This window comes from Anastrepha ludens, chromosome 4 (genome assembly GCF_028408465.1).
Source record: "Anastrepha ludens isolate Willacy chromosome 4, idAnaLude1.1, whole genome shotgun sequence".
NCBI lineage: Eukaryota > Metazoa > Arthropoda > Insecta > Diptera > Tephritidae > Anastrepha > Anastrepha ludens.
The window spans coordinates 114,413,922-114,440,341 of NC_071500.1; the positions used below are offsets into that span (position 1 = coordinate 114,413,922).

At 35.3% G+C, this 26,420-nt stretch overlaps 1 protein-coding gene across 2 annotated transcripts in view; it reads left to right on the plus strand.

The window, feature by feature from the left end:
* The first annotated feature begins 327 nt into the window (after positions 1-327).
* Positions 328-26,420, plus strand: part of LOC128860677 (protein phosphatase 1 regulatory subunit 3C) — a 34,043-nt gene continuing 7,950 nt past the window's right edge. The window contains exons 1-3 of one of the 2 annotated variants that reach the window (XM_054098335.1): positions 328-721; positions 4,502-4,821; positions 14,114-14,494. In XM_054098335.1, the coding sequence (XP_053954310.1) occupies positions 4,745-4,821; positions 14,114-14,494 (458 nt within the window). In that variant the 5' untranslated portion in view covers positions 328-721; positions 4,502-4,744. Of the gene's footprint in view, positions 722-3,917; positions 4,386-4,501; positions 4,822-14,113; positions 14,495-26,420 lie in introns of those variants that run through there. The other variant, XM_054098334.1, reaches the window with a different exon arrangement.

Here is a 26,420-nt window from a genome sequence, read left to right on the forward strand (position 1 = left end):
AAGTTTTCGGTTAAATTGTTTTTATTATAGAATGAACTATAATTTTATATATACATAACATAACATAATTAAATGCAAAAAATTTAATTAATTAACTAAATAAAAACATTAAATACAAAACCATTAGTCAAAAGTTCGTCGCGCTTCTATTATTTTGAACTTGGGTGTATGTGTTCGTAATTCTCTGCTAGAGCGGACCACGACTCTCTCGCCTGCTGGGGTTTCGACTACTTGTTGGCAGCCCTCTTGCCCCCCAAAACATGATTTGACAACTGCAGCAGCTGCTTGTTGCCCTCTTGTAGTACTCAGTCTAGCAACACCCTGAAAGCGAGAACGAGTGTGCACGGCATGTCAATATTCCCAACGTTCGCTACCCAACAACAGTGAGTAAAAGCGAACGATTGTTGGCGCTCGATAGTTGTTTCTCGGATGTTCGTGCGTATTGGTTGGCTGTTGAGTTGATTAGTCGATCGAGTAAATTTTGTACGTTTGAGTTAGTTTTGGTGGCGAGTCACCGGCAAAACAATTGAACATTCGTCTGCTCTACACCGTAGCGAATGTACACGCTGGTGCAGGAAACGCGCGCGGTTGAAAATCAAATCAAAACAAAACAAAATCAGACAAACAAAAGATCGGCTGCGATCAAATACTTAAAAAACCAATAAAATCAAAATATTGCACTCAAATAAAATTTACCAGCAACGAAACTCAATAAAATACGGTACGTGTGTAAAGGCTTTTGGCGTGAATTTCTAAAAAAAGGAAAAAAAAAGAGTGTTAGCGAATGAAAATCAAACAGATCCTGCAAGTTGATGCGACGTAAAATTTTTTTGTAACAAACAAATTATTTCAAAGGATTACAAACAAAAAATACTCTAATACGCCTATAATTTTTTTTTTTTTTTTTTAATTGCGTGAATCCTGCCCGCAGCGGCACGACACGCATTGCTTATATTTCTTTGCGTTTATAAGTTTAAAACACGAATCAGCAGCGTGATCGTTGAATTCTGCACATGTCGCTTGGGCGCGTACAATTTTGATTCAGTAGAAAATATATTTTTATATCCTTGTGTTAACAATGCATGTATGTACGTATGTATGTGAAAGAAACTTATTTTGGGAAAATATTGCACGTATTCAGTTTATAAGTATCGGTTAGCTGCGCGTGTGACAACAGGCGCGAGAAAAGTCCCGACGTTAATTTATTGTTAACAGTTGTAGCTAGAAAAATGGTTGTAGATAGCAAAAACTGATGCAGAGAAGTGTATGATAGAAGAAAACTGTAAATGAAAAATAGTTTGAAATACACAAAACAAATTCGAAAAAAATTATATTTATGTAGAAATTTAACTTTTATTACATGCTAAGATATATGAGCTAAATAGAGCGAAAATCATAAGCACGCCGTAGTATCTGCCCGTCCTTTCCAAATGCTTTAATCTTTAAAGAAAAATTATGTTAACACCTCATGATGACTCATTTCTTTTTGACACATAGTACTATCACACCCAGGAATTTAGATAGTAATAGCGGCCTCGGCTTCTTGAAAGCACACTGATTGGTAAATTAAGTGCCTTATACATTCATATTTGTATGTGTATGTGTACTCAAAATGCAAATATATACACTACAAGTCAAAAAAATCAGAAACATATTATTGCAAAGAAATATAGACAAACAAGCACTTGAAAATCTCAAACCCCTTAACTATAAATAGCCGCCACGCGAGCAACGCTTTCAACTCAGCCCCTCTTCAAACGCTTTTTATGCCATTATCAGCGCAGGCAGCTGAGCGAACACTTCACAACCGCAAGCAAACATAATTAAGTCAATTATTAACAGCTGATGATCGTTGTCCCTGGTTTATGAATAATAAACAACCTGTGATGGACGCACAAACACAAAAACAGCAACATAAAAAAACGTAAAACTACAAGCATTATCGATCAGCTGAGCAGACAGAAAACTACTTACAAATACAATAAACACAACCACATACATACAATCATATAAAAGTATGTATTTATGCGTATATTGGACTATGGAAAGAGTGCAAAAGTTTTGTTGGCGAGCGAGGAGGAAGTAACGAATTCGATTAGTTCACTAACAATTTGGCTAACCAGCCGACGATAAGAAAACTGTAAAGCGGCACGCTCACGGCCTCAACGATCATGCGTTCAAACGATCGGCTAATCAATACTCCAACGCAAATTTGTAAGCCCATATGTGTGTATGTACGTTAATTATGTATGTGTGCACTTGTTTGGCCGCATAAACGTTGAACAGGTGAACGATCAATTTATGGCTTCAATGAAAATTGCAACAACCTGACAATTGAATGCTCAAATGATCGGACAAGAGACTTTAATTTTAATGATATCAACAAATCAAGCTAAATATTATACACACACACATACATATCTATGCGAAACGCCAGCCAGCAATTATGTAGATGAGATGGAAAATTAATTTCAGCGCAATGCAAAATGAATATGTTGCTGTTGTGAATTGATGATAAAAAAGTGTAAAAGCGTGGTGATATTAAGTGATCTGGCAATGATCAGGAGTGATCGTGAAGTAATATCGAATTAATAGCTAATTGGAAATATTCATTGGTAAAATGAAAACAAACAGCAGGCATAATCATCATATCATCGAGGCGTGAGGTTCAACGCACTAAGCCGTGATATTTTACTGGGTTGGGAAAAACCCGACTCATTCCGAGTTACTAAAGTGTGCCTAAGCCGACGCGCTTACCCCAAGGTCTGCTTCTACTGCGGCGTGCATCATACCCGTTGGAAAACTCAAAAAAATTAATTCCCTAGCGGAAGCAACTATTTTAGCAAACGAGCGTGACCGCCTAACTTCACCTAAGCTCTGGTTCACCGTAAGCTCCCTGTCAAGTTCGACGTCAAGGGGGGTGCCATAGAGTGGTGTACTATATTTTTCAACTTCTATGTCTCAAAACTATCTCTGGGCTACCCTGATGTTTTCTTAATACTCTCATTTAAGAGTTGAAAAATTGAATGACTATTTTTTGAAATTTGTTACATTTTTCCGAATTTTTTACAAAGTAGGGAATTTTGATTTGTAAGGTTTTTGTTACACAATTAATTTTATATAATTTTATAAAAAATAAACAAAACAAAATATGTATTGCGGATATTGTTAAATCATAAAGTGACTTAATTATGTGAGCTCAAGCGTATATTAGCTTGAGTCGATCTAGCAAAAAGTCCACTTGTAGTCGTGCACTCGTTGTTGCAACTTGTTGCAAACTTTCAACGCATAATCCCGTTGGGTGTTTATTTTTTATAGCTATAATTATGGTCCAGAATAAAAATAACAAAAATTGCATAGTAACTGATGCACTATAAATAGAATCCCTAAACATCCCTCAACAATAGAAGTACGTTAATGGTATATTGGCAAAATAGGTATAAGTTTAGTGGTTTGGCTGTGCTATTAATACTATTTCTAATTTACTAAAAAGAAAAGTTTTAATAAGAAAATACTGAAAAGGTACGTTTTAAAATATTTTCCCACTTTTCAATATGAAAGCATTAAAAATGTTGACTGGAGGTATTGCGTCTAATAAATAAAAAAAAGAAAAAATATTTTAAGTTTGACTAAAATGGGCATTTCTTTCTACACATAAAAAAAGATTGCTTTAAAGATACCATTTACGAGACTCGCTCATTTTTAGTAAATATTTAATTTTTGTTGTTTACTTGTGTTTTTTTTTTTAATATTTTATATATCTTCACTTTACAAGTTTTAAGCAAAATTTTTCTGGCAACACTGCAGATCAGCAAAAGTCTCTCAAGTATTGAGTGAAATGCCTCTCTGCATAACAGAACCTCGAAACAAAGCAAAACAAAACGAACTACTGACAAATTGACCACATTATCAAGGTCAAATTATTATATTTGTTGAATAATTGGAAAAACATTAGTTGTGTAAAGAGTTGAGAGTTATGGCGCCTATATCGAAAATCACCACATCGCACCATCAGATTTCTTTCATTTTTAAATTATCAGGCCATAAAAATAACAATAAAAATCAAAAACTATTCTTAATAAAGCTTAAGCAGTCGGAAAGCAAAAGTAGAATTTGCCATTCACGCCAATTACACAGCACAAGAATCAGTTGCTTACACCAAACCTGGCCTGGTACGTTACGCCAATTACACACTGAACGAGATTCTCATTCATGCTAGCGAATACAAGAGGAGTCTACGAATTGTTTAATTTTGTAGCTACGCTTAATTAAGAGCAAATAAATATCAAAGGCATAACAAAATATTATTTGCTTACATTTAGTTATTATTTGTTGTTTTACGCCATTTCACTGCAGCTATTTTGTTCGTAACTGCGTTTCTCGTAGTAAGTTGCCTCGAAAGTGTCTGATCCCTGATAATGAGTCAGATTTAGTATTACAATTTGTACGAGCGCATAATCGTTTATAAAACTTATGCATTTTTGTTTTAATCTACTTGCAGCACACAAATTATTTCTGAAGCGATAACAGCTATCTGTAAATAGTCCAGGCAATCCGCACTATCACAACAGCTGACCAACCAACCGATTGTGCGAGGAGAAAGCAACAAGGTTTAGCATCTTCGTTGTCAATCAAGGTTTGCCACCGCTAATCATATCAGCAGACGGCCAATAATAATCCACTGCAAACTAAAACAACATCGGCCATTAAAGCAACAACCATAATTAAAGTCGCAGCCAACAACATGATTTCACATAGTCCACCCATCTTCAGCCATAGTCCGCCAGTTAGTTTCCTATCGGACTACATGAACAATCATCGGTGAGTGATCGAATTGTGAACGTTAAACAAATTATTGAATGCCAGTGCTGAAGCAGGATTACAAATCCTAAATTGAGTGAAAGATTTTAATAGTGTTTGTGATAATAGCTGCTGAATAACAGCGAATGTTTTGACTGCGATTAAATTAAGCCTTTTTACAGCGAATATTTTTATAACGGCAGCCTAGACCTCTTTGTTGTTTTTACACCTACACAAAAAAGTTGATATTAAAGTGATCTTCAAAGTGATTGTTAATTCAGTCAGCAGGTAGAAATGGGACCTCGTAGAACTTAGAAAAAATGTTCGTGTTTTTAGAAAAATATTTGCATGTCCTTGCCTAGAGAGCGCGAAAACATTTTTGGAGTTTAATGATGTTGTAAAACATAGAATAAATCTAAGGATACTCGTATAAGGGTGAAATTCGAATGAAGAGCATCGATTGCGTAAAGAAAATTAACCGTGTAGTTTAACAGAGTAGTTCGAAATCCTGTGTTTTTTAACACGCTATAATAACTTACAAATGCGTCACATTAAATTAAAAGGCGATCTGAGAATCAGTTCAACCGATCAAATGCAGATGTATAGTTTACTTAAAGTTTAAAAATAATTATTGTATTATAATCACATATCAGATTATTCCGAATCAATTGCGATTTAAATTTTAAGCAAAGTACAAAATTTTGATCACACCAAAATAGAATATTCTGATTCATCATTGGCCACTGAGCTGGGTAAATACTTTCGAATTAAAATTCCTCGATTTTTTTCTAATTTTTACTTTTATCTTCTTTCACTTTCATTATTCGAAATTGCTAAGCAATAATGTAATCAAACATTTTATGCAAGATATATTCAGTTATTGAAGCAAACTATTTGAAATAGCTGTTGTGTGTGTGGGTCAAATTTATGAAAACACGCCGTTCATCCAGTTAGGATGTTTATAACTTTGTAGCAAACGTGAATTGCGTGAATTCAAATTTGTATGCATAGCATATATGTCTGTATATATATACGTATATCTGTTAACTTTTATAGGCAAACTTTATATTTACTTTAATTTATTGATTGACAGAAAAAGTGCTAAGCCGAGATACTATTTAAGCCGAACTATTTTTTATATTGTAGAAAATGTCCAGCTCCATTTGCAAAAAAATTATCAGAAGTTATTATCAGTTGTAGAATGAACTGTTTTTTTTTTTATAAAAACTGTTAAAACTTTCCAATATAACACAGCCTGTTACTTTGTGCACAGGCGAGTATACCTACATACATAGGTATTATTTCCATGGCTTCTTCTGTTGCCGAGCACGCCCAAAAATTCGAATGCCAGAGGTTTTGAATAGCACAAGGATTTATTTCTTCAGCAGCGTACGCACATCTGAAAGATGTATGAATACAAAAAATATGTAGTTAGCAATATTTTTTCTTTTAGCATATTTGTCAACAGCCAACCATTGACATCTTTGATATTCTCTCTATTTTTTGTTTGTGTTCTTTTATTTTTATTTTTTGGGGCAGCTGCTCTTGACAGTCATGAAGGCCATGTCTTGCTAAGAGCGTTCAAGTTCAAAGCGTTGGATACTCATTAGAATATATTTCTAAATAAAAAAATAAAAATAATATTATTGTCAAACTTTTGATCCAGGTATTCAGCAGAAGTGAATATGCCCAATGCAATGCCTGTATGTACTTATATATACCTACATTCGTGTGTAGGACTGACGGAAGTATTTGCTAAAATAACTAGACCCGGCAATAGCTTTTACTAGCACGCAGATTGATCTATTAGCATGCTTGATCTGTGACTAATAGATGAGAGCAGCTAAGTAAAATTAGGCCAAAAATATTTTTTTAAGCAAATTTAATATTAATATAATAGCAATTCATATTTTAGGAATAGCAAGAATGGAATACGTTGTGCTAGGTAATAAGAAAAATGTTAAAGAATTTGCATCCCAGTAGACGTTCAACTGTCTGGAATTAAAAAAAAAAATGCTCCATTATGATTGGATGTTACAATTTAGTATACTTGAGAAAGAAGCCACTTCACATTGACTTTTAGCATTCTTTCCACATAGGTGTAAGTTTACAGTTTCATGTTGGCACTCCCTATTAAGTACGATAGGTGTATACCGGTAAAATTAGGTAACCATTTGCTTAAACTTAATAAAATTATTTATTTAAATGAAATATTTAGAAAATTTTTCCCAGTAGAAGTGCAGCTTTCTGAAATTTTTTAACACTTTTTTCTCAGTTTTGATTGGATATTTCAATTTAGTATTCTTGACAAGCCACAGACCTTCAGCATTAATTTTCACATAGGTGTACACATGCTGGCACTCCCTGTTAAATACGAAAGCTGTACAATGTGTGTGTGTGTGTGAAATAAGTACCAGCGCATTTGCTTGCAAGCAAATTTCACCTAAATAGATGCACGTAATTGAGCATAATATTTGATAATTACGTCAGATTTCTGTTTTTGGGAAATTTATTTTTATCATTTTCAATGTCATTTCTCATTATTTCCAAGTAATATTTCTTAGTTCGATACTCGCAGATAAGAGACTGGCGTATTCTTAAAGTGTTTCAAAATAATTTATTTATTAAAATTAAATTTACTAAAATTCTTTAAATTCTTCCTCGAGTAACATACATAGATTATTCTAAAATATGTTTAATATAAACAAAGAATCAAACATGAATCGCTAGTTTTCTTTCATTGTTTTAATAACAGTTTTATTTCATAATCATAAAACTAAGGGAATTTTAATAAAATAGCCGGTAAATATCATTTACTCCATTGTTTACCTCGAAAATAGATCATGGCAACTTGAAAAATCTACTCAACTACTTATGTATGTATGTAAATAGTTATAAGTGCATAATCACTATTTAATAATCTTGCCCACTTGAACTCGTATTGTCACAAGTCGCGAAAAATACATACATACTGACATTTGTACAAGTATGGTGATAAGCACGCGACTGTGGCGTGGTAGCAGCCTTGTTGCCTGGCTTACTGACAACCTCAAGCCGGCTGCTAGCTACTAGCCGGTCTAGTCGCCGGCTTGCCTGATTTGGAAGCTTTTAAAATGTAGTATTACGATGCCTTCTCACTTGAATTGATAGTGGGGAGGGAAGTCAATGTGGAAAGTAGAAATATGTATGTACAATATGTTCACATATATACATATCATACATAATATACTTGGTGGCATACGTTGATAGTTCGCGCAAATGAGCTACAATGGGGATTTTTCACACTTTTTTCTAGTTTTTTAAAATCACCCTTGTTAACTTTTCAATTCATTTATTGTTAAAAATTGTAAACTAAAAAATTGTTTTTACAATAGCAAAGTATAATTGGATTATTATGGAGGGGAGAGGACATAGTTTGTACTAAAATATAGATCTACTTAATTTAGTAAAGAGATAAATTTAATTAGCAGTAACGAAAAACAGTTGTTTCGGTCTGCACACACATGTACGTGAGCTTGTTCTAAGTTTCGAGTTAAAAACAAATCTTATAACTGCCTCAGTAGCGAAATTATATCATAAAATTTATTCGATAAGAATTTATGAAGAAAACAAAAAGATCGCGTTTTACCATACAAGTTATGTCCCAAAACAAAAGCACAATTAAAAAAATGTGTTTCTTTAATCATAACTTCGTGTGAATATGTGCCTTTGAAAACAAATTGATCGTTTTTTCCCTTATATCTTCAAGTGCTCGAATAGCTACTCAACTCTCGAACTTGTTTGTGCTTTGTGCCAACACTTGCAACGACATGAACTTGTTATGTATTTTCACTTTCATTTAAAATTGCTTTGTATACTTTTTATTGTGTTGCTAACAATAGAAAAATAACTTACACACAGACTCGGCTTTAAAAAATTTCTGATAAAGTAAAAGTACTTTGCGGGATGTGCGGCTATAAATTAATTGAAATTACGCCGATTATGCGGCGACTCGTGTCATGCCAACGGGTACCAACTTTATCAGTTAGCTGAAAGTTAATAGTTAAGGAAAATTTTGTGTATGCTGACATTAATGATTTAAAAATTTGAAAGGATTTCCTGTATTGGATTTTATGGCTTAGAAGGCATTGAAATTGTAGACTAATAAAATAAACTACATACCGACAACATGTCATGAATGCGTGTCTACCAGTTAACATGCATGCATGTACATACATACATATATGGTATTACTTAAACAGAAACAGTTCAACTTCAACTACTCTGTTCTGTTTTTAAACAGCTTATGTTGCCTAACAGTTATGTATTCATCGCACCCTCTGTTACACCGTGTTAATGACGGTTGTTTTTGTGGTTGTGTTTTAACAGCATAATCATTCCCAGTTCTCGATTCTGTTTTGAACAGCTTATGTTGTTATGTTATGTATTTATCGCACTCTCTGTTACACCCTATCAATAACTGTTGTTTTGGTGGTTGTGTTATAACAGCATAATCATTCCCAGTTCCCGGTGCTGTTTTTGTACTGCTTATGTTGCCTAATAGTTATGTATTTATCGCACCCTCTGTTACATCTGGTCGTTGTGGTTATGTTATAACAGCATAAGCATTCCCTATAAATGTTTGGAGACAGTCCTTAGTCGCTCCCTTAACATAGCACCGCCTAACTTGAGAATGTGTCACAGAATTCGTTGTTCCTCTGTTACTTTCTATTGCTACTTCTGTTTTCATTTCTGTTACTAGTCTCTCCCGTTGTCGTTGAGTAAATAAAAGTAATATTTAATAATGATTATTAATATTATTACTTAATGGTTAAACAAATCAATTTGAAGAAGATTGTACATTGTTTGTTTATAGATAGAAAAAAGCACACTTTTAATCTCCATTCATAGTTTATTATAATACAGTTGAATTAAAGAAGGTAACACTGCTCTTATCTATGGTCAATGCTAAGTACTGGAATTTTCACAATCGATGATGACGTGCATGCGTTCGATTAACAATACACAGGCATGGTTCTCTATGAGCAAGTGCTAAATCATAAAATAAATAACTACTAAATTCCTTTGATTACCCTCTTTCTGGAGATACTGGGAGTCACGTAGACACTTTGTGTACCCCCAGTTGGACGTGCGTACTAAGTCGCATATTTCAATAATTATAAAGTAAGTAATTAAGTATATTTTTATTTTTTTAATAGCGCTTTCATGATAACACTGATAATACTCCATATCTTAAATATTATATCATCTCATTACTGAATATAATTTAAAGATAAGGCAATAATTTAAATCCCCTTATAATTCTAATACAGGGTGGCTGATGAATTTTGCTACATTAAGAAACTCAAATAACTTTTTTTTTAGTGTATGGAATTCATTTATTTTTTTTCAAGTTCAAGGTCATTAAATTTTATTAAATTTATTAAATGTAGCTTAACTAGTTTTAAAAATAATTGAATTTAAATGCCCCCCATGCTCGTTGACCCAAGTGCGGCATCTTAGTAAAAAGTGGTCATTGCTGCTTTGAGAGTTGCGACAGGAATAGCCGCAATTGTTGCCCGAATGGATTGTTTTAGTTCATCCAAATTTGTTGGCTTTGTTTTATAGTCTTCTTGTTTACATAAACCCTACAAGAAAAAGTCAGGTGCAGTAAGGTCAGGCGACCTGGGGGGCCAACGATATTCGGAGTTTCTTGAAATCAGTTTATTGGGAAATTTTCGTCGCAACTATGTCATAACAGTCTGGGCTATGTGAGACGTTGCCCCATCTTGTTGAAACCACACAGAGTTGAAAGGAATTCTCTTTCGGCGTAGTTCTGGATAGAAAAATTCTTTCAGCATTTTCAAATAACGGTCTCCAGTAACCGTAACGGTGTGACCATTTTCTTCAAAAAAATAAGGCCCGACAATACAGCGTGAAGAAACCGCACACCACACTGTCACGCGAAGAGGATGCAATTCCGTCTCGTAGAGTATCTGTGGGTTACTCCATATTCGACAATTTTGTTTGTTCACATTGCCGTTTAAATCGAAATGGGCCTCATCAGACATGAAAAGGCAGTTTAACATGTTTTGGTCTTCTTCCACCATTTGCAGGATCTTCTGGCAAAATTCCAAGCGAATCAGCAAGTCTGCTGCATTCAGTTTGTTAACCATTTGAATTTTGTAGGGAAATAAGTCAAAATCTTTGTGCATTATTGTTTGCAAAGACTGTCGGCTGACACCAAGTTGAGCAGATAAGCTTCTTGTTGAAACCCTTGGATTGCTTTGTATAGCTGCAGCTACAGCAGCGATCGTTTCCTCCGTCCGAACTGGTGGGTTTCGATGATAAGGCCTTCTTGCGACTGTTCCTTGCTCAGCAAAATTATTCACCAGTCTCATTATGGTCCATCTGCTCGGGGGATCGCCGCCAAACATCCGCCTGTACTCTCTCTGTACCAAAACTACGGACTCCAGTGCGTGATAGCGGCGGACTATCCAAATTCTTGTTTGCGTGTCCCAGTTACCCATTTTAATAAATTTTGAAGATCAATCTGCAAATTAAAACAAAAATGGAACAGATAACTTAAAAAGAAAAAAAGTTATTCAATTTTTTTTTGGTAGCGGCTTTCATCAGCCACCCGTTATAATCAAGTAAAGAATTATTTCAATCGAATATTAAAAGAAATGAATGCAATTGCTTGGTTTGTTTAGAAAATATTTTGTAAAGATTCATGGAATATTTATTTTTTATTATTAAGCATACAAACTTACAATTGCCAGTAGATGTATGTATGTCAACTTATTTCAAGAAAAGAGAAATTGTAAGTAATTAGCCGCATCTAAGTGTATTGGTTTGGGTGTTAAAATATACATAAAAATTTAAAGAAAATTGTTTACACAAAAGCAATTTCCACATTTTGAAAACAAAAGTTTTGTTTTTTTCTTTCATTTGTGATGTGATAATTGTTTGTGTCATTGCTGCCACTTGACATTATTTTACGTACTTCAAAAATGGATGTACAAGTTGAGTTAGATGAGCGACTCACCCCTCAAGTTTCAACAGACAAAAATCAAAATTAGCACATCAGCGGTAATTTTCGTCATCAACAGCAATTCAAGGCGCAACCAAAACAAACTTATCTCTTCTAATAAAAAATATAAAGTTAAAGCAAAGTTGTGGTCAAACACTGATGATCTGCTAGGCAACATACGGTTGAATGAGTCAATAACCAATTATTTATTTTTAATTCTCATCTTAGAATCGACAAAATTTGACCACAAATCGATGGCCACTTGTCAATTCATAATGTACATAGATTCCATAGTGTCTTTCAAAAAGGACCTGTAGAAATAATTTCACAACAGAGGTGCGCTAACAGCAAAGATACACCAAAAATTGAAAATAAACAAGTGAAATTTTCTACACAAATTTCTTTTAAATGAGGTGCCACCGCGCTCAAAAATGATATCTCTTTTATTGCAAAAACAAAAAAAGTGTATACCCGCCCATCTGAATAATGAAAGTCGTTACTCATTGTAGCAAAAAAAAAAACAGCATAATATTAATTATTCTCAGGCCGACCTTGCACAAAATATACAAAAATAGTATATATATGTACATGTATGCACATATATATATAACATTGTTTTAAATACATACATATACAGAGTGTTCTGATTTACCAGACGTATTATGAAATTTGAAAACAAACTGGGTGGTTATTTGAAAAATTCTGATACTTTTTTACTTTTTGGAAACATTTTTTTATATACACACATACATATGTATGTATGTTTGCACCATTGGTAGTAAGCGATTAGAAAAAACTGCTGGGACTTGATTTTTTGTATCACGTAAGGTCAATTTCATTGAAAAAATAGCCTTTTTTAGCAAATTTTTCCATGCTAGCTGCTGCTGATAGTGCCAAAACGTCATGGAATCGAAAAATTTTTCCGCGCGTTTTCGTCCACTAATTCGTTTATTTACGTCAAATAAAAAAAGCCTAAAACTACGTAGTATTGTAGTTATTTGGTGCCGATTCGGCGTCTCTTCAAACAATTCTGCCAAACAACAACTATTCATTAGTTATTCGCCGTATCACTTTTTTTCACTTTTATATTTTTCGTTGCTTCATTTATGAGCGCACCAATAAACATTCTTTCGCCCAGCTCCCACTGCTGATATACAGTTAATTTTCAGACATAAATACGTCATTCCTAGCCAGTGCATTTTTTTCTCTTGGCTACGTGCCTCCGAATATTTGTTATTGTTCTGCTACTCCTTCGCTCTTCGAACTTACTTTCATTCCTAAATTAATTTTTGTTGCTTTCATTTTTTGTGTGTTTTTTATCTTCAAAATGTATGCAATTATATTTAGTTGTGTGCTATTAATTGTGTGGAGACAGTAATGCGGGGGTTATGTCGGTTAATGACAACACGCGCTGCAAATTTATGATGCTGCTACGTATGAAGGAAAATGTGCGTGCATAAAAAAGTCAGAATTTTAGCTTTTTGTTTTTGGAAATTCTTGTTTAAGAAGCAGTGTTTTGCAGCAGCTTGCTTTTTTCTATTTTTCTTCCATAGCTTTTGCTTTCGTTTCAAAATTTTTTTTATTATGGCATGCCACATGGTTCGATGGAGCTGTCGGAAATTTGGTGACAGTTGCCCAGTTCGTGCCGCGCTTTTTAGCTAATTTGTGCCAAATGCGTAAAACTTTTATGACTTGCAAAATTTTCTTACAATGTAGACATTTGTATCTGAATTTCAAAAAAAAAAAAACATTTTAAGAAAATATTCGCGCAATAATTTTTGTGAGTGCATTAAGGTCCGAATTGTTTTTGAGTTTTATTGAGGAAGCAACTTTTGGAATTCATTATTCTGAAAACATGTAAAGGAATATGCAGTTATCTGCGCACTGTTCAAAAATTGTCCGCTTCCACTATATATTTTCCATCTGCGAAGCAAAATACACGAGGATTTTAAAAAACATTGTTTTATATTAGCTGAAAAATTGAATTAAAAATTTTTCTTTTTAGTTTCACGAGGGTCATAATTTATAAAACTACACATCAAAAGTTTACTGATATTCGTACAGCGCGTTTACTTATTATGGCAATCATAAATCCTTTTAGTAAAATTTTTCGGTATAAACAAAGTGCAGTTTATTAACAACTGCAGTCGTAGAAAATTTGGAAACAGTGGAGAATATATGTATATATATATTCTTATTGATATTTGTTGTTCTTTAAATATTTATCTTTCTTTAAATATAGGGCGCATTCATAAATCTCAACTAATTTCCCCTTCAACGTTTCACTTCTCTTATTTCCAGTTACAATGACGAAACAAACCGAGCGTCGCGCTATTGTCGCCCCCAAGTGATCACACTCGCATCGAAGGCCATGGCCAATAGTGCGGCCGCTGTTTTCGCCAGCCATCAACTGCACCAGCAGCACCAGCAACAGCAACAGCAAATGCAGCGGGTGCCTATCACCGTCACCGCTGGCTGTCTCAACGGCCAAGAGGGGCGTGCCCATTGCGGTTTACCGCGCACACTCTCCGCACCAGTCATCCAAATGCAGCCGAAGTCTTGCCTCAGTCGCAAATTCTGTCTGCACCGTTCAGCAATGGCGAACAATAGCAACGACAGTCGCAACAGTGACGCGGCGGGCACGGAAACGGAGTGTGTGAGCTGTAAATGCAGCGAACAAAGGTGAGTGGACCAATAAATATTGCCTACTATTTAGGATTTTGTGTTTGTTTCTATTTCTATTTTGTCTTTTGTGAGATGTGAGATGATAGCGAATTGAGAGTTGCAGTATGAATCTATTTTTTTTTTGTTTTAGACGGTTACTCATACGCCACGTTGGGCCACAAGCAAGCGTATGCATTACATTCCATTTAACGGCGCTGATTTAGTTTGTTCGTGCCATTTGGACGCTTGTATGTGCATTCGCAGTGGTTTACTAGTGCAGCCTGGTTTATTTAGATTTGCCAGTCGCCGAGTCGACAGATTTGCAATAGCGGAAATGTGACACCGACTTGGCGCTGTTCCATTCGACAAATAGACAAACAGACAAATGTGCCTTCAATATGCGCACGACTATATAAATCATTTTCGCTATTTTTACACAATAGGCGCTTAAATATTGATGTATAAGCGTTTGGGTGTCGGTGATGACGCTCACCACAATAAATGTATAAATGTAAACCCAAATGTTTGCCTAACGTGCGGTTCATAGTTTGACGTAAATCCCAACGTTGAGACTGATCACGTTATGGCGTTTCCCGCAAACTGAAAAATTATTAAAATCGCGACATTATAGGTATTAGATTTATACGAACCCGCCTACTCTGCATCTTTTTGCTTTGATATTTTTCGCAATGATATGTTTTAAGTCAAAGCAAAGCAATCTTTCATAGTAAAAGTTGGCTCTCGTTTTAATTATTTACTTAAGAATTTAAAAGTTGGCATTAAATATTTAATCAGTGCGTATAGACTTCATTGAACAAAATCGTTTGTGGTGCCATTAGCAGCTGTCAGCCACCAAAAAAAACCTACTGAAAAATATGAGGAAGAACATGGCGCTTCATATATACTATATATAATATTGATATGAAAATATGTCAGGGGTGGCGCGATTGCTGCGATACGAACAGGCTGCTTTCACTCACTCAAATGGCATTTTCTCAGCTCATAATTTTCAATGATTTCTCTTTCACTTGAATTGTGTATGATGAGTCAAAACGCCTTTCTGAAAATATGCACATGAAAATGCCTGAATTTGTTATTTTTGTATTATTGTACATTTTGGTCATTGTAGCGGATGTGTTGTGGCTATTTATAGACATTAATTTTCATGCAACCTTCCTACCCAATGTTGTCTGTCGTGTATATGTCGACTTTTATAAAATTTGTGCTATAAAAATTCTTGAAATCTGTTAGAACTTAAAATTACTAGGGGCATACATATTAATATGCATACATACATATGTATCGGGTGTTTTTTAAAAGCTTGAGAACTTGAAATGATTATACAGAACATAAATATTTTTGCAATGATTTTCTTTTTTTTATGGGTAGATAATTGCATGGGACTTATTTTTTGAATATCATGTCCGGCATATATTCGCCGCGTCTACGAGTTCATGGTGTGCATTCGATGAGACCAATTTTTAACTACTTTTACCAACAAATTTAGCCGTATGGCGTCAATGGTGACTTGAATATCGCAATAAATCTATTGTTGTCCAAAAATTCAGTCAGCATGGCTCGATGGCTCCTTTCCTCATTTCAAAAGAAATAAGGGCCGTTGGTGCGGCCAGTGCTCTATGAACTTAGCGAACAGACTTATTTAATATTTCAAAGTAAATTTCCACAATTTAGAAGCGTTGTTCTGGTGTTAAACGATTGATGATCACTTGCCAAACCTTACTGAACAGAAATGTCAACATAGTTTGCCATCAAACCAAGTTATCGATATCGATAGTTCGTATGCAGCTAAAAAACACGCCATATTTACATGTGTACAATATGCATGTGTTAAATAATAATAATAATAAAATATTGTTGTATGAAGTACTGATTTAGTAGACAGCCTCAAGCGGGTATAGACTATTCATGATAAGCCAAGCAGGCTCTGAAAATTGCTTTGCCACTTAAGCCTTATTGCACACGCAGGTCTGTAGGACATATGGCTAAGAACTGCAGCGAAACTGAAAGCCTTATAGCAGCTTTTGAGTTGCTGGCTGTACAGTATTATTATCACTAATAAGCAGAGACCTCCAGCGCTAATGGAATTTATAAAGATAATCAAAGAACAAAGGCACAGCTTATACGCCATGGTTGGTGATAGTTAAGATCTTCATTCTGTAGCGTTTTTAAATAAATAGCGACTCACTCGAAATATGTCCCAGTATGCAAAGAATTATGGCTGCTCAGCCATAGAAAATTACGGCTACTCAGCGGCTTTGTTTAGAATTCAGGCTGATTAAAAAATTCTTTAAATGCTATGTAAATTTGCATTTAGCCAGCTTAGTAAAATGCCTTAATAAAAGCTGCTGCATAGCATTATATATGTATATATGAACGTATGTACACACATGTCTACGTATCTAACGTTGCTATCAATCAAGCGCTCACGGCATTTAGATAACCCCCGAGTTCAAATAAAAACAAACAAACAAATATTTGCAAATATGCAAGGAATTATTATTAACGTCAACACATGTGCGCATACATACATACATACACAAATACTGCTTGCAGCAATGGATATATTTCGCTAAATGTTGTATAATTTTGCTTTTATTGGCCTACATGCATGCATAAGTGTGTTAGTATTAGAGGTGGAAAACTATCGATGGTTGGGCGCTATCGAGCCACAATCGATAGCAGCAGACACTTGCGATAGTGGGCCATCCACTATCGATGGTGCCATCGATAGCAGGCGTCTCACATCGCCAAAAAAAATTGTTCGCGCTTGCTCTGTATCAGCAATTTCCAAGAAGAAAAAATAGATAGATATGGAGCGCTTTTTAAAAATAGGTATGTTTAATATATTATACATAAGTATTTTGATCGACAATGTGTGGAATTTAAGGTAAACGTCGAGTGTCCCCCTCAACTATCGACAAGCAAAACTGCGAGTGCAATAGCAATGACTCTGAACCAGATAGACAGAGTATTACAAAAAAAAAGGAAAATTTCCTATGTCTGGAAGTATTTCAAGAGGTCCGACGACAAAAATTTGCAAAATGTCTTGACTGCGGCAAAGAATACAAGACAAGCGGCAATACGTCAAACCTGCACGACCACTTGAAAAGGTTTCATTCAGGCTTGGAAATTAAAAAAACAGACTCTAGCACACGAGCTGTAGGTGCTGAAAGGAACGACACTGCGTCTACAAGCAGCAGTTGCAGATCGAGTATGAACTCTGTAGAGTCCTACTTCAAAAGAGCCCTCTTGTACGATTCGAATTCTAAGCGAAAGACGGACATTGACAAAGCCTTAACTGAGATGGTTGCCAAAGATGTGCAGCCCTACAATATTGTAGAAAATGAAGGGTTTGTACAATACACTCAGGTATTGGATCCTAGATACAAACTACCGAGCAAGACACACTTACGAGATGTGCTTATGTTTAATTATTTCAAGGAAACCTCTGCCAAGTTATCAGTAATACTTCAAAATGTTTCGGATATAGCTATTACATGTGACTTGTGGACATCAAGTGCCAATGCTAGTTTTTTGACTGTGACGGGTCATTTTGTTTATAATCACGAATTAAAAACAGCATCATTGGCTACGAAAAAACTGTTAAGCACAACTAATCACTGTTCGCAAAACATTGCAGATACATTGCGAGAAATATTTATTGATTGGAACATCCTCAATAAAACGGTATGCATTGTAACAGATAATGCCAGCTCCATGCTTAAAGCATGTGAAATATTGCAAATTAGTAATTTGCCATGCTTTGCGCACACTATTCATCTGGCGGTGCAAGATGCTTTAAAAGTTGATGACGTAGTACTTCAAGATTTATTTACTAAGTGTAAATCAATTGTTCGATTCTTTAAAAAAAGCACTATAGCGAATGAAAAATTTAAATTAGCTCAAGAAGTCTCGGCGTATACTTTGTTGCAACAAACACCCACTAGATGGAATAGTTTCTATTTCATGATTGAGCGTATTTTAGAAACGAACGATGCCATTGCCAAAGTCTTATTATCAACGACAAATGCACCGCAGCCATTTACTGCTGAGGAAATACTTGCGCTAAAAGATATTGAAAAGGTATTGGCTTTCTTTCAGCAAGCAAGTGAGAAAATTTCTGGTGGAAAGTATGTAACCATATCGCTAATTATACCCATGGCATATGGACTTTTCCGCAAAATGGATAGTGTTTCACCTCTGCTACAAACTTTGCAAGGAAAAACTATGACAAAAATATTAATGGAGTTAATAAAGAAACGCCTTTCCATATACGAGCAAAGGACAGTCTGCATGATGGCTACGCTATTGGATCCACGCTTTAAAAAAAATGGATTTCAACACAGCTCAAACGCTGAACTAGCAGCAACATTTTTTGAAAATGAACTAGCAAAATACCCCGTCAAAGAGTCCCTAATTAATCTGCCCGTCGCACCGGATACAAGTTCCCAAGACTCTTTGTTTGATTTTTTGGGTGAGCGATCGATGAACAAAGTTGGAAACTCACGAGTGGATGCAATCCTGACTAAAAGGCAATATCTGGAGAGGGCAATTGCCGCTCAACGAATTATAAGTTCTATATAATTAAATATATTACTTTTTTTCCAGGTGAATCAAACTGTATTTCCCTCTATTGAAAGGCTGTTTTGCAAATATCTTTGCATTCCCGCTACGTCCGTAGAATCCGAAAGAACTTTCAGCAAGGCGGGCTAAATTATTTCAGAGAGGCGAACCCGACTCAAAGAAAAAAATGTTAACTTTCTTTTATTTTTGAACCGTAACTTTTGGTTAAAATAAACTATAATTTTCTTGTATTCATTTAAAATAAATTTGTTTGTCGGGCTATACTATCGATGGCGCTATCGACACTATCGATGGTTCAAAATTAACTATCGTCGAATATCGATGGCGCCCCCTATCGATAGTTCTCCACCTCTAGTTAGTATGTATGTGCACACCCTCATTATCGAATTCATTCAAAGTTGCGGTCACTTTTATATCAATGACATGATTTGTTAATGATCGCGTGCATTAACACCGGATCAAATACATTTAAGGCGGTTAATTGCTAAGATTAGCAACTCTGAAAATAAGCCGCAATGCGTATGTCTATAAAAAAAATAGAAATATATAATAAGAGTGCGCCACAAAAAGTGAATAAAATTCGCATTTAGCATTAAATACTGAAACAAAGTATTTCGAATAGTCAACAAGTGCCAAAAAAAGCATTCATTTAATTATAAAATGCATGCAAACAAACAATAATTTATGCTGATTGCATAAACTTTGGCCTCCTGTCTAAGCGCTCAGCACTGCAATATTTGTGCACGTTTGCCGACGCCCTTACCTTCCGCGCCTGTTGTTGAAATGTCAGAAAAGGTTCCTATATAGTCAAAACAGCGCATTACATATGTATGTGTGTGTGATTGACGGAAATTTTGCTTGCTCTTTAATCACAGTTGCATGCTTTTGTTGCTGTTAAGCTGGTTATAGCTTCGTAATGCCGTTATCAGCTTAATCAATTTTGATTCTAAGTGACTCGCTGATAACTTGAATTCACTGTGATTATCACTGATTACAACTCAGTCGAAGTCTATGAAAGGCATCACAAATTACATGCGAATATAGTGCGCTATAAAATGTGGCTATCATACCAAACAACTAGATGGCTATTAATACCATTTTATTAATTAATGGATTGCTTTTGCATTTGCCATGGATAAAGATAAATTGATTTCGGCGAATTTCTGTTTTGGCATAAAACTCAATTTGCGTCAGTACGTGCCAAATTTATTTGCCATGAATGATTTTTGTGCCTCTAATTAATTTTCATTTTCAAAATATAAAAAAAAACTACTTTTTCGTATTTTTAGTCGAAATAGGTTTTTTTTTTTTGCATTGTAGCTGCCCCCCAATTAATTATATTTTGTGCGCATATATTTGACCGAACTGCGCTATGAATTACTGGCTTATACAACCGCCAATACTTCTCAGCAGACTAAATGATTTGAAAATTCAGTTACGCTTTTAAATCTAAACTGCGTCCTACCAACAGTAGCCGGAGCTTCCCAACCAACTACGCGATATGCGACAAGCAAAATATCAACGGCCCTTAGAGTCTACAAACCATATGCATAGATTACCCATAATTCTCTTCAGGCTACTCTCAATGTATGCGCTGTAGCTCACCCAAACGGAGCCGCTGATGTGAAAATTCTTTACAACTCGTTCAACACTTCTCGCAAATTCGCTTTTGTTAAGATTTAAAGACTTGACAAGACTAATTGTAATCACATCTGTGACGGCATATTGTAGCTCGGAGATATAAAATGAAATGTATTTGCATGCTTTCTAATTTACAGTGACACTACGGTAGGGCCCAAAATGCTTGTTTCTAACAAAAGCCACTGCTTTCAACTAAAATTACATATAAAAGTTTATAGCTAATAAAACTAAATTTTATTGCCACTTATTTGAAAAAACTTAATTAGCTATAAGTTTTTAGTAGATCTGAAAGTATCTCGCCATTTCTTTAGCAGCGAGGGACACACTACCGTTACAGCTTAAGGTTAGACGCCAATTTTATGCTAGCACTACAAATGTATGTGTGCCTACTTGTACGAGAATTCATACTTATATATAGTACATGTATGTATGTATGATATCTAAATAAGAAAAGTAAATTTTAAAGCGCTTTGTGTGCCGGTTAAATGCTTATACATATATAAACTTATACTCGCAGAGGACACAGAAAAAACACGGGAAAGCATTCTACTTCATGTAACAAAACAAAATAACAACAACATTATTTAACAACAAACACTCAGTTGTACTTGTAATACAAATTAAGACAAAAAGCAGCAATATAAGAAAAAACTATGAAGATCACTTTGTGCACACACACACGTACGTATATAAATATGCTCACATTACATTGCCTCTCCTCTCTGACAAGTAATCATGGGTGAATCACGTGAAGCGTTCGTGCGCCCGCCAAGCGTCTGGCATCGACGACTGCGTGTCACCCAAAAATACACCGCAATACTGGTGCGACGCTTCATGAAAATAAATTAGCAAACTAAAATTAAATTAAAATACGCAGCACGCATTAAACAGTTGCGTTGCCGCTAGTATTAGCCAGGCGAAAAGTTTTCATTTCGATACACTGTAGCATAAAAATAAAGACTTTTAAGAGGAAGGAATATGCAGGCAGGCAACCAGACTCTAGGAATTAGAAGAGTGGGAATAATGTAAATTTTAATATACGTGCGTGGAGTATTCATGCAAACGACTCAATTTTCTATGATGATCATTTTTGCGGGATTTTGGCGAAGTAAACTACATAACTTGAAGCGTCTTACTTTTATATCAATAAAATGATGATTTTTCACGGGCAACTTTATACTTTATAAAGTGCTTTTTGCCGACAGATATTGAAATTTAATTATTTACATTTTAAATTTTGAATATTTTCATTTTAGCAGCAACATACATGCATACGAGTATAAATAAAATCAATTGTTTATTTTAAAAATATGCTTGTTCAAATATCTACGCTTTATTTATTTTTTATTCCTTGTTTTACCATTAACTCAAATTTTGTTGTGCCTCCGCTCTTTAGCACATTTTGAAGCGCCCACTCATCGCTTTCTACGAATGTTGTTGAGTTATTTTTGAAACCAAATCAAAATATTTCATTTGAAAATCTTGAATAAATTATATTTATTTTTGTTCAACAATGAAGAGTGAAGGAGCTTCAAGTGAGGAAGTGGTGGAGGGAGTAACCAAGTGTCCTAGTTAGAGTATGCTATGCCTGTGCTATATACATATATATATACATTAATACATTAAAATTTATTAAAAAAAATCACTACCGTCAGTAACAGATTCCATTTTTGTTTAGAAAAGTGAAAATTAATCTTAAAATTTTCTTTTCACTGGCTCACGGTAAGGAAATAAACTAGATAAATATATGGTAATGTGGATGGAACTGAACACAGGTTGATCAAAATATATGTATGTAGGTACATACATTATTGTCTCTCTAAGTGTCATTTCTGTCGGGTGTTGAGAAAATTTTCTCAAATTGGATACATAAACTTGAACGATATTTTGCGGTGTGACACACCTCTCAAACAAACGGTATCTGGGGCACTAAGTTCTGTAATCGTAATCGCTAACAATGGTTTTTAAAAATTTATTTATACTATGAAACATTTGATTTCTTATCATAAACAGATGCATTGAATGCATTTTTTCGAAAGCGTATTTTTCCCCTTAGGCTGTTTTGTCTGAGCCCACTAAAAATGTACTTGTATCTGAAGCATTCTGTAAAAGCTCGAAAAATTAAAAACAAAAAAATCGAAGAGCCTCATAAATTGTCCATTATTTAACGCCAAAACTGTGTCAGTCTTCAAGAATCTTAAGAAACCTATAAAATTATTTAATTCGAAAACATCATCGCACTTTGTGGCATGCAACAGCCTTAATGAGTAATTAAAAAGCTCGCTAATGCCTAATAATAAATACGGAAAAACATGTGACCGAAAGTGGGCAGATATTTGGTTTTCTGCCATATTTTACAAACTGAATCAGTGCTTTGTTGCTGGTTGTGTCATTGAAAATTATTGAGTGCACCAATCATGTGCGTCAATAAACGTTTCCTGCAATACGTATATGTATGCATATGTAAATATTTATAAATAAAATTCATGTGCTGCAAGTGCTTTAGGCTTTTGGAAAAACTCCACCTATAAAATTCATGGTTGATTCCCATTTCCCATGGTTGTTAATGCATTATTTCTGTGCTAGTCTATTAGCCGTAAAATGCACAGAAAGTATTTCAAGTGGGCATTTGCCATTGCCATTGACTATTTGATAATCTTGTTGCGAGCGCATTGGGTGTACATTCAGTTGATTGAAGTGTCGTCGTTTGACTATTGTCGTGCAATTTTCATACTTTCGCCAAATCAATTTTACTGATTTTGCTTACATTCGGAAAAATTGCACCCGAAAGTCTCTAATTGTAAATTTATTTGCCTACAAAATATTTCATTTAAATCCTTATAAGTTTTTTCTTAACCCCGTGCAATTGTTTTCTTTTTCTCTATCCAGCTTCGTTGGGTGATTGCACTTAACGTTGTATGTATCGGGTGTTTTTTTAGCTGCATGAGAACTATGGGTAGGTTTTTGTTGTTGTTGTAACAGTATAACAATTCCCCATGTATGTACAGGCAATAGAGTAACAAGTCCTTGGCCAATATTTCTGTTCTGTTCCGGGTCATTCCGGAAACGTAGAACCGACTGTCGTGGGAATGAGAACTATCTATGTCGATAACTATGATTTGACAGCTGAGCAGTTTGTCGACATTTCTGTTCGGTAAGGTTTGGCAAGTAACCATGAATCGTTTAACGGTAAATTGTGGAAATTTACTTGGACAAAAATAAAAATAAAAAATAAATCTGTTCGCGAATTTGACCGAGCGGCTGTTACGTTGAATGGCGAGCGCTGCCGAGCCATGCTGCCTGAATCTTGGTTTCCAAAATTATTTATTTATTTATTTAAAGAGAAATAATTCTTACTACACTCAAATCTAAAGCACTGGCTGCCAGGGTCGTCGTCTAGTTCCAAAAATTAATCAGCTATACATCGACGACATTTGGCTCCAATGAGACGGCATAACTTGACGGTATATGCCGAATAACATATTCAAAAAATAAGTCCCATGAAATTATCTACCATATTATAAAAAAAATCATTCCTACAATATTTCTGTTCTGTGTTACCAAGCTCTTAACAAATCACCCGTTACTTGTAAATATTTTTTATTAAAATTTTATAAACGTCTGCAATTTTGGCGCTTCCTGAACTTTACTATTATTGCTTCATGGTAATTTTTTAAAAAATTTGACAGCTCTTCACTATTAATTTATTCAATTTTACTTTTTTTGAATATTTTCCGATATTGCACACAAACTCCGTTATTAGATGGTTTTAATGCGCTTTTGTTAGGGAGAAATTACAATTTCTAAATATCCAATTAAAATGACCAGTTTCAGCGTAGTGCTGCATTGTAATTTTTCAATTACCAAATAGTTGTTATTGTCTTTGCTTCAATGCATAACAGTAAACGTAAAAAGTTGTCTTAAAAATATGTTTAACGACGAAAAGTCAGGCTTGCTGAACAACCCAAATGCAACGCCATATATTTTGCTGACGTCACATGAAGTCAAAACCAACTAAAAGTATTTTTACAAGCGTTTAATAAATGAGGTGCATATTTCGAAACAGCAAAATAAGTAGTTGGGCGCTGCAGAAAAACAAAAACGAAGTCCGCAAAAATCCCTAAAAAGCATGCAGCACACGGAACAGCCAAACCGGCTTCGACGTGAGGCGCACATACGCATGACTTGCATATTACCGCTGCAACGCTTTTTGCGTAAAACCCGAAGTGACTGCCTTACAGGTTGTAATAAACAAGTACCTTCACGCAGGCGCTGTTATGGGTAGGCAAAATTCGACCGTTGTTATGATCGCAGCTAATTGAGCCCGCAGAAGCTCAATTACAATTTAAAGCCAGAGGAATAAAAAAAGAATAAAAACCAATCAGAGAAAGAGTATAAACATGCAACCCAAATTTCTAAAGAAATTTAATAAGCAAACGCCGGTAAAGCTTATCAATGCCGCCGTATGCTTCGCGCGTGGGCAACTATCTGCGATTCGTTGACCGCTTTGGTCGCCGATAGGGAAGACACCGCTAATTTTTACAATCAAGTCAAACAAGAAGTGTAAACCTGTTGCGTGTGAATTGAATAATTTAATGCTAAAAGGAGTTGCCTCGAACCATTTTACGTTGTTCTTCTGCTGCTATCGCCAACTGCTTGCGCCAACACCACAAGCCAGACAACTTCATACATACCATATGCACCTACATACGGGCACCCACCAGCAACTGCTGATCAAGCGTTTATCATGCGTTGGCCGCATGATCTTTGAAGGAAAAAAGACGCCAACGTGGTAGAAAAGCGTTGCAATGCAGCGCAACCGCGACAATAAAGCAAGAAAAAGCAGGCAGACAAGCTCTCAAACTAAAAGTGCATACACACATACACACACATACATACGCTGCACAATGCACGTTTATAAATAAAAATCAATACATTTCCTTTCCGCTTGAGCGACGCTGTCCACAGCCCAGAGCCCATAGCCCAAGAGCCCAACATCAGTTGACATTCCAACTCGAATACTTGTCTTCATGTATATGTATGTGTCTGTGTAGTACACAAGTGCTTGTAATAATTTGCAGAGAGCGCCACCTACCGCCTGCTCAGCCTCTGCCAACAATCGGCCGACCGATCGATCGTTTACACTTGTCGTTGCGAGTAACGCAGCTGCACATCTGTTAGTGTGAATTCTGTTTCTTCTCGACTTTCTCGATTGCTTCCAGTTTATTTATTTCTCACATCGAATATAATTCGCATTAATGCACGCATGCAGCGATTGATGACTTGCTTGCAGTAGGCTGGCTGGCTGACCGATCGACTGACTGGCGCGGACATATTGACCGGATCCCTTTTGGGTTTACAGTGCAGTAATCGGTATAAATGAGTTGGAGGGGAGCGAAACTGATCGTGCGACTGATCGACCTAATAAATAAAGGAAAACGAGAATTCAGGTCAATCACTGATAGGCGTTTGGTCTTCGCACAAGCCACTGACCTCATTGCCAATGAAAAGCTATAAATAAACATAGAAAGGCGAAGAGTGGCTTAATGAAAGTATTTGAGTTTAAATTATGTAATTTGCGTTTTATATATGTGGTTTCTGTTAAAAAAAGGAGTTAATATATGGCAATTGCACTGAAATTCACTTGGAAATTGATTGCAGAACGTGCCCGAATATGTTATACAAATTGATATAAATT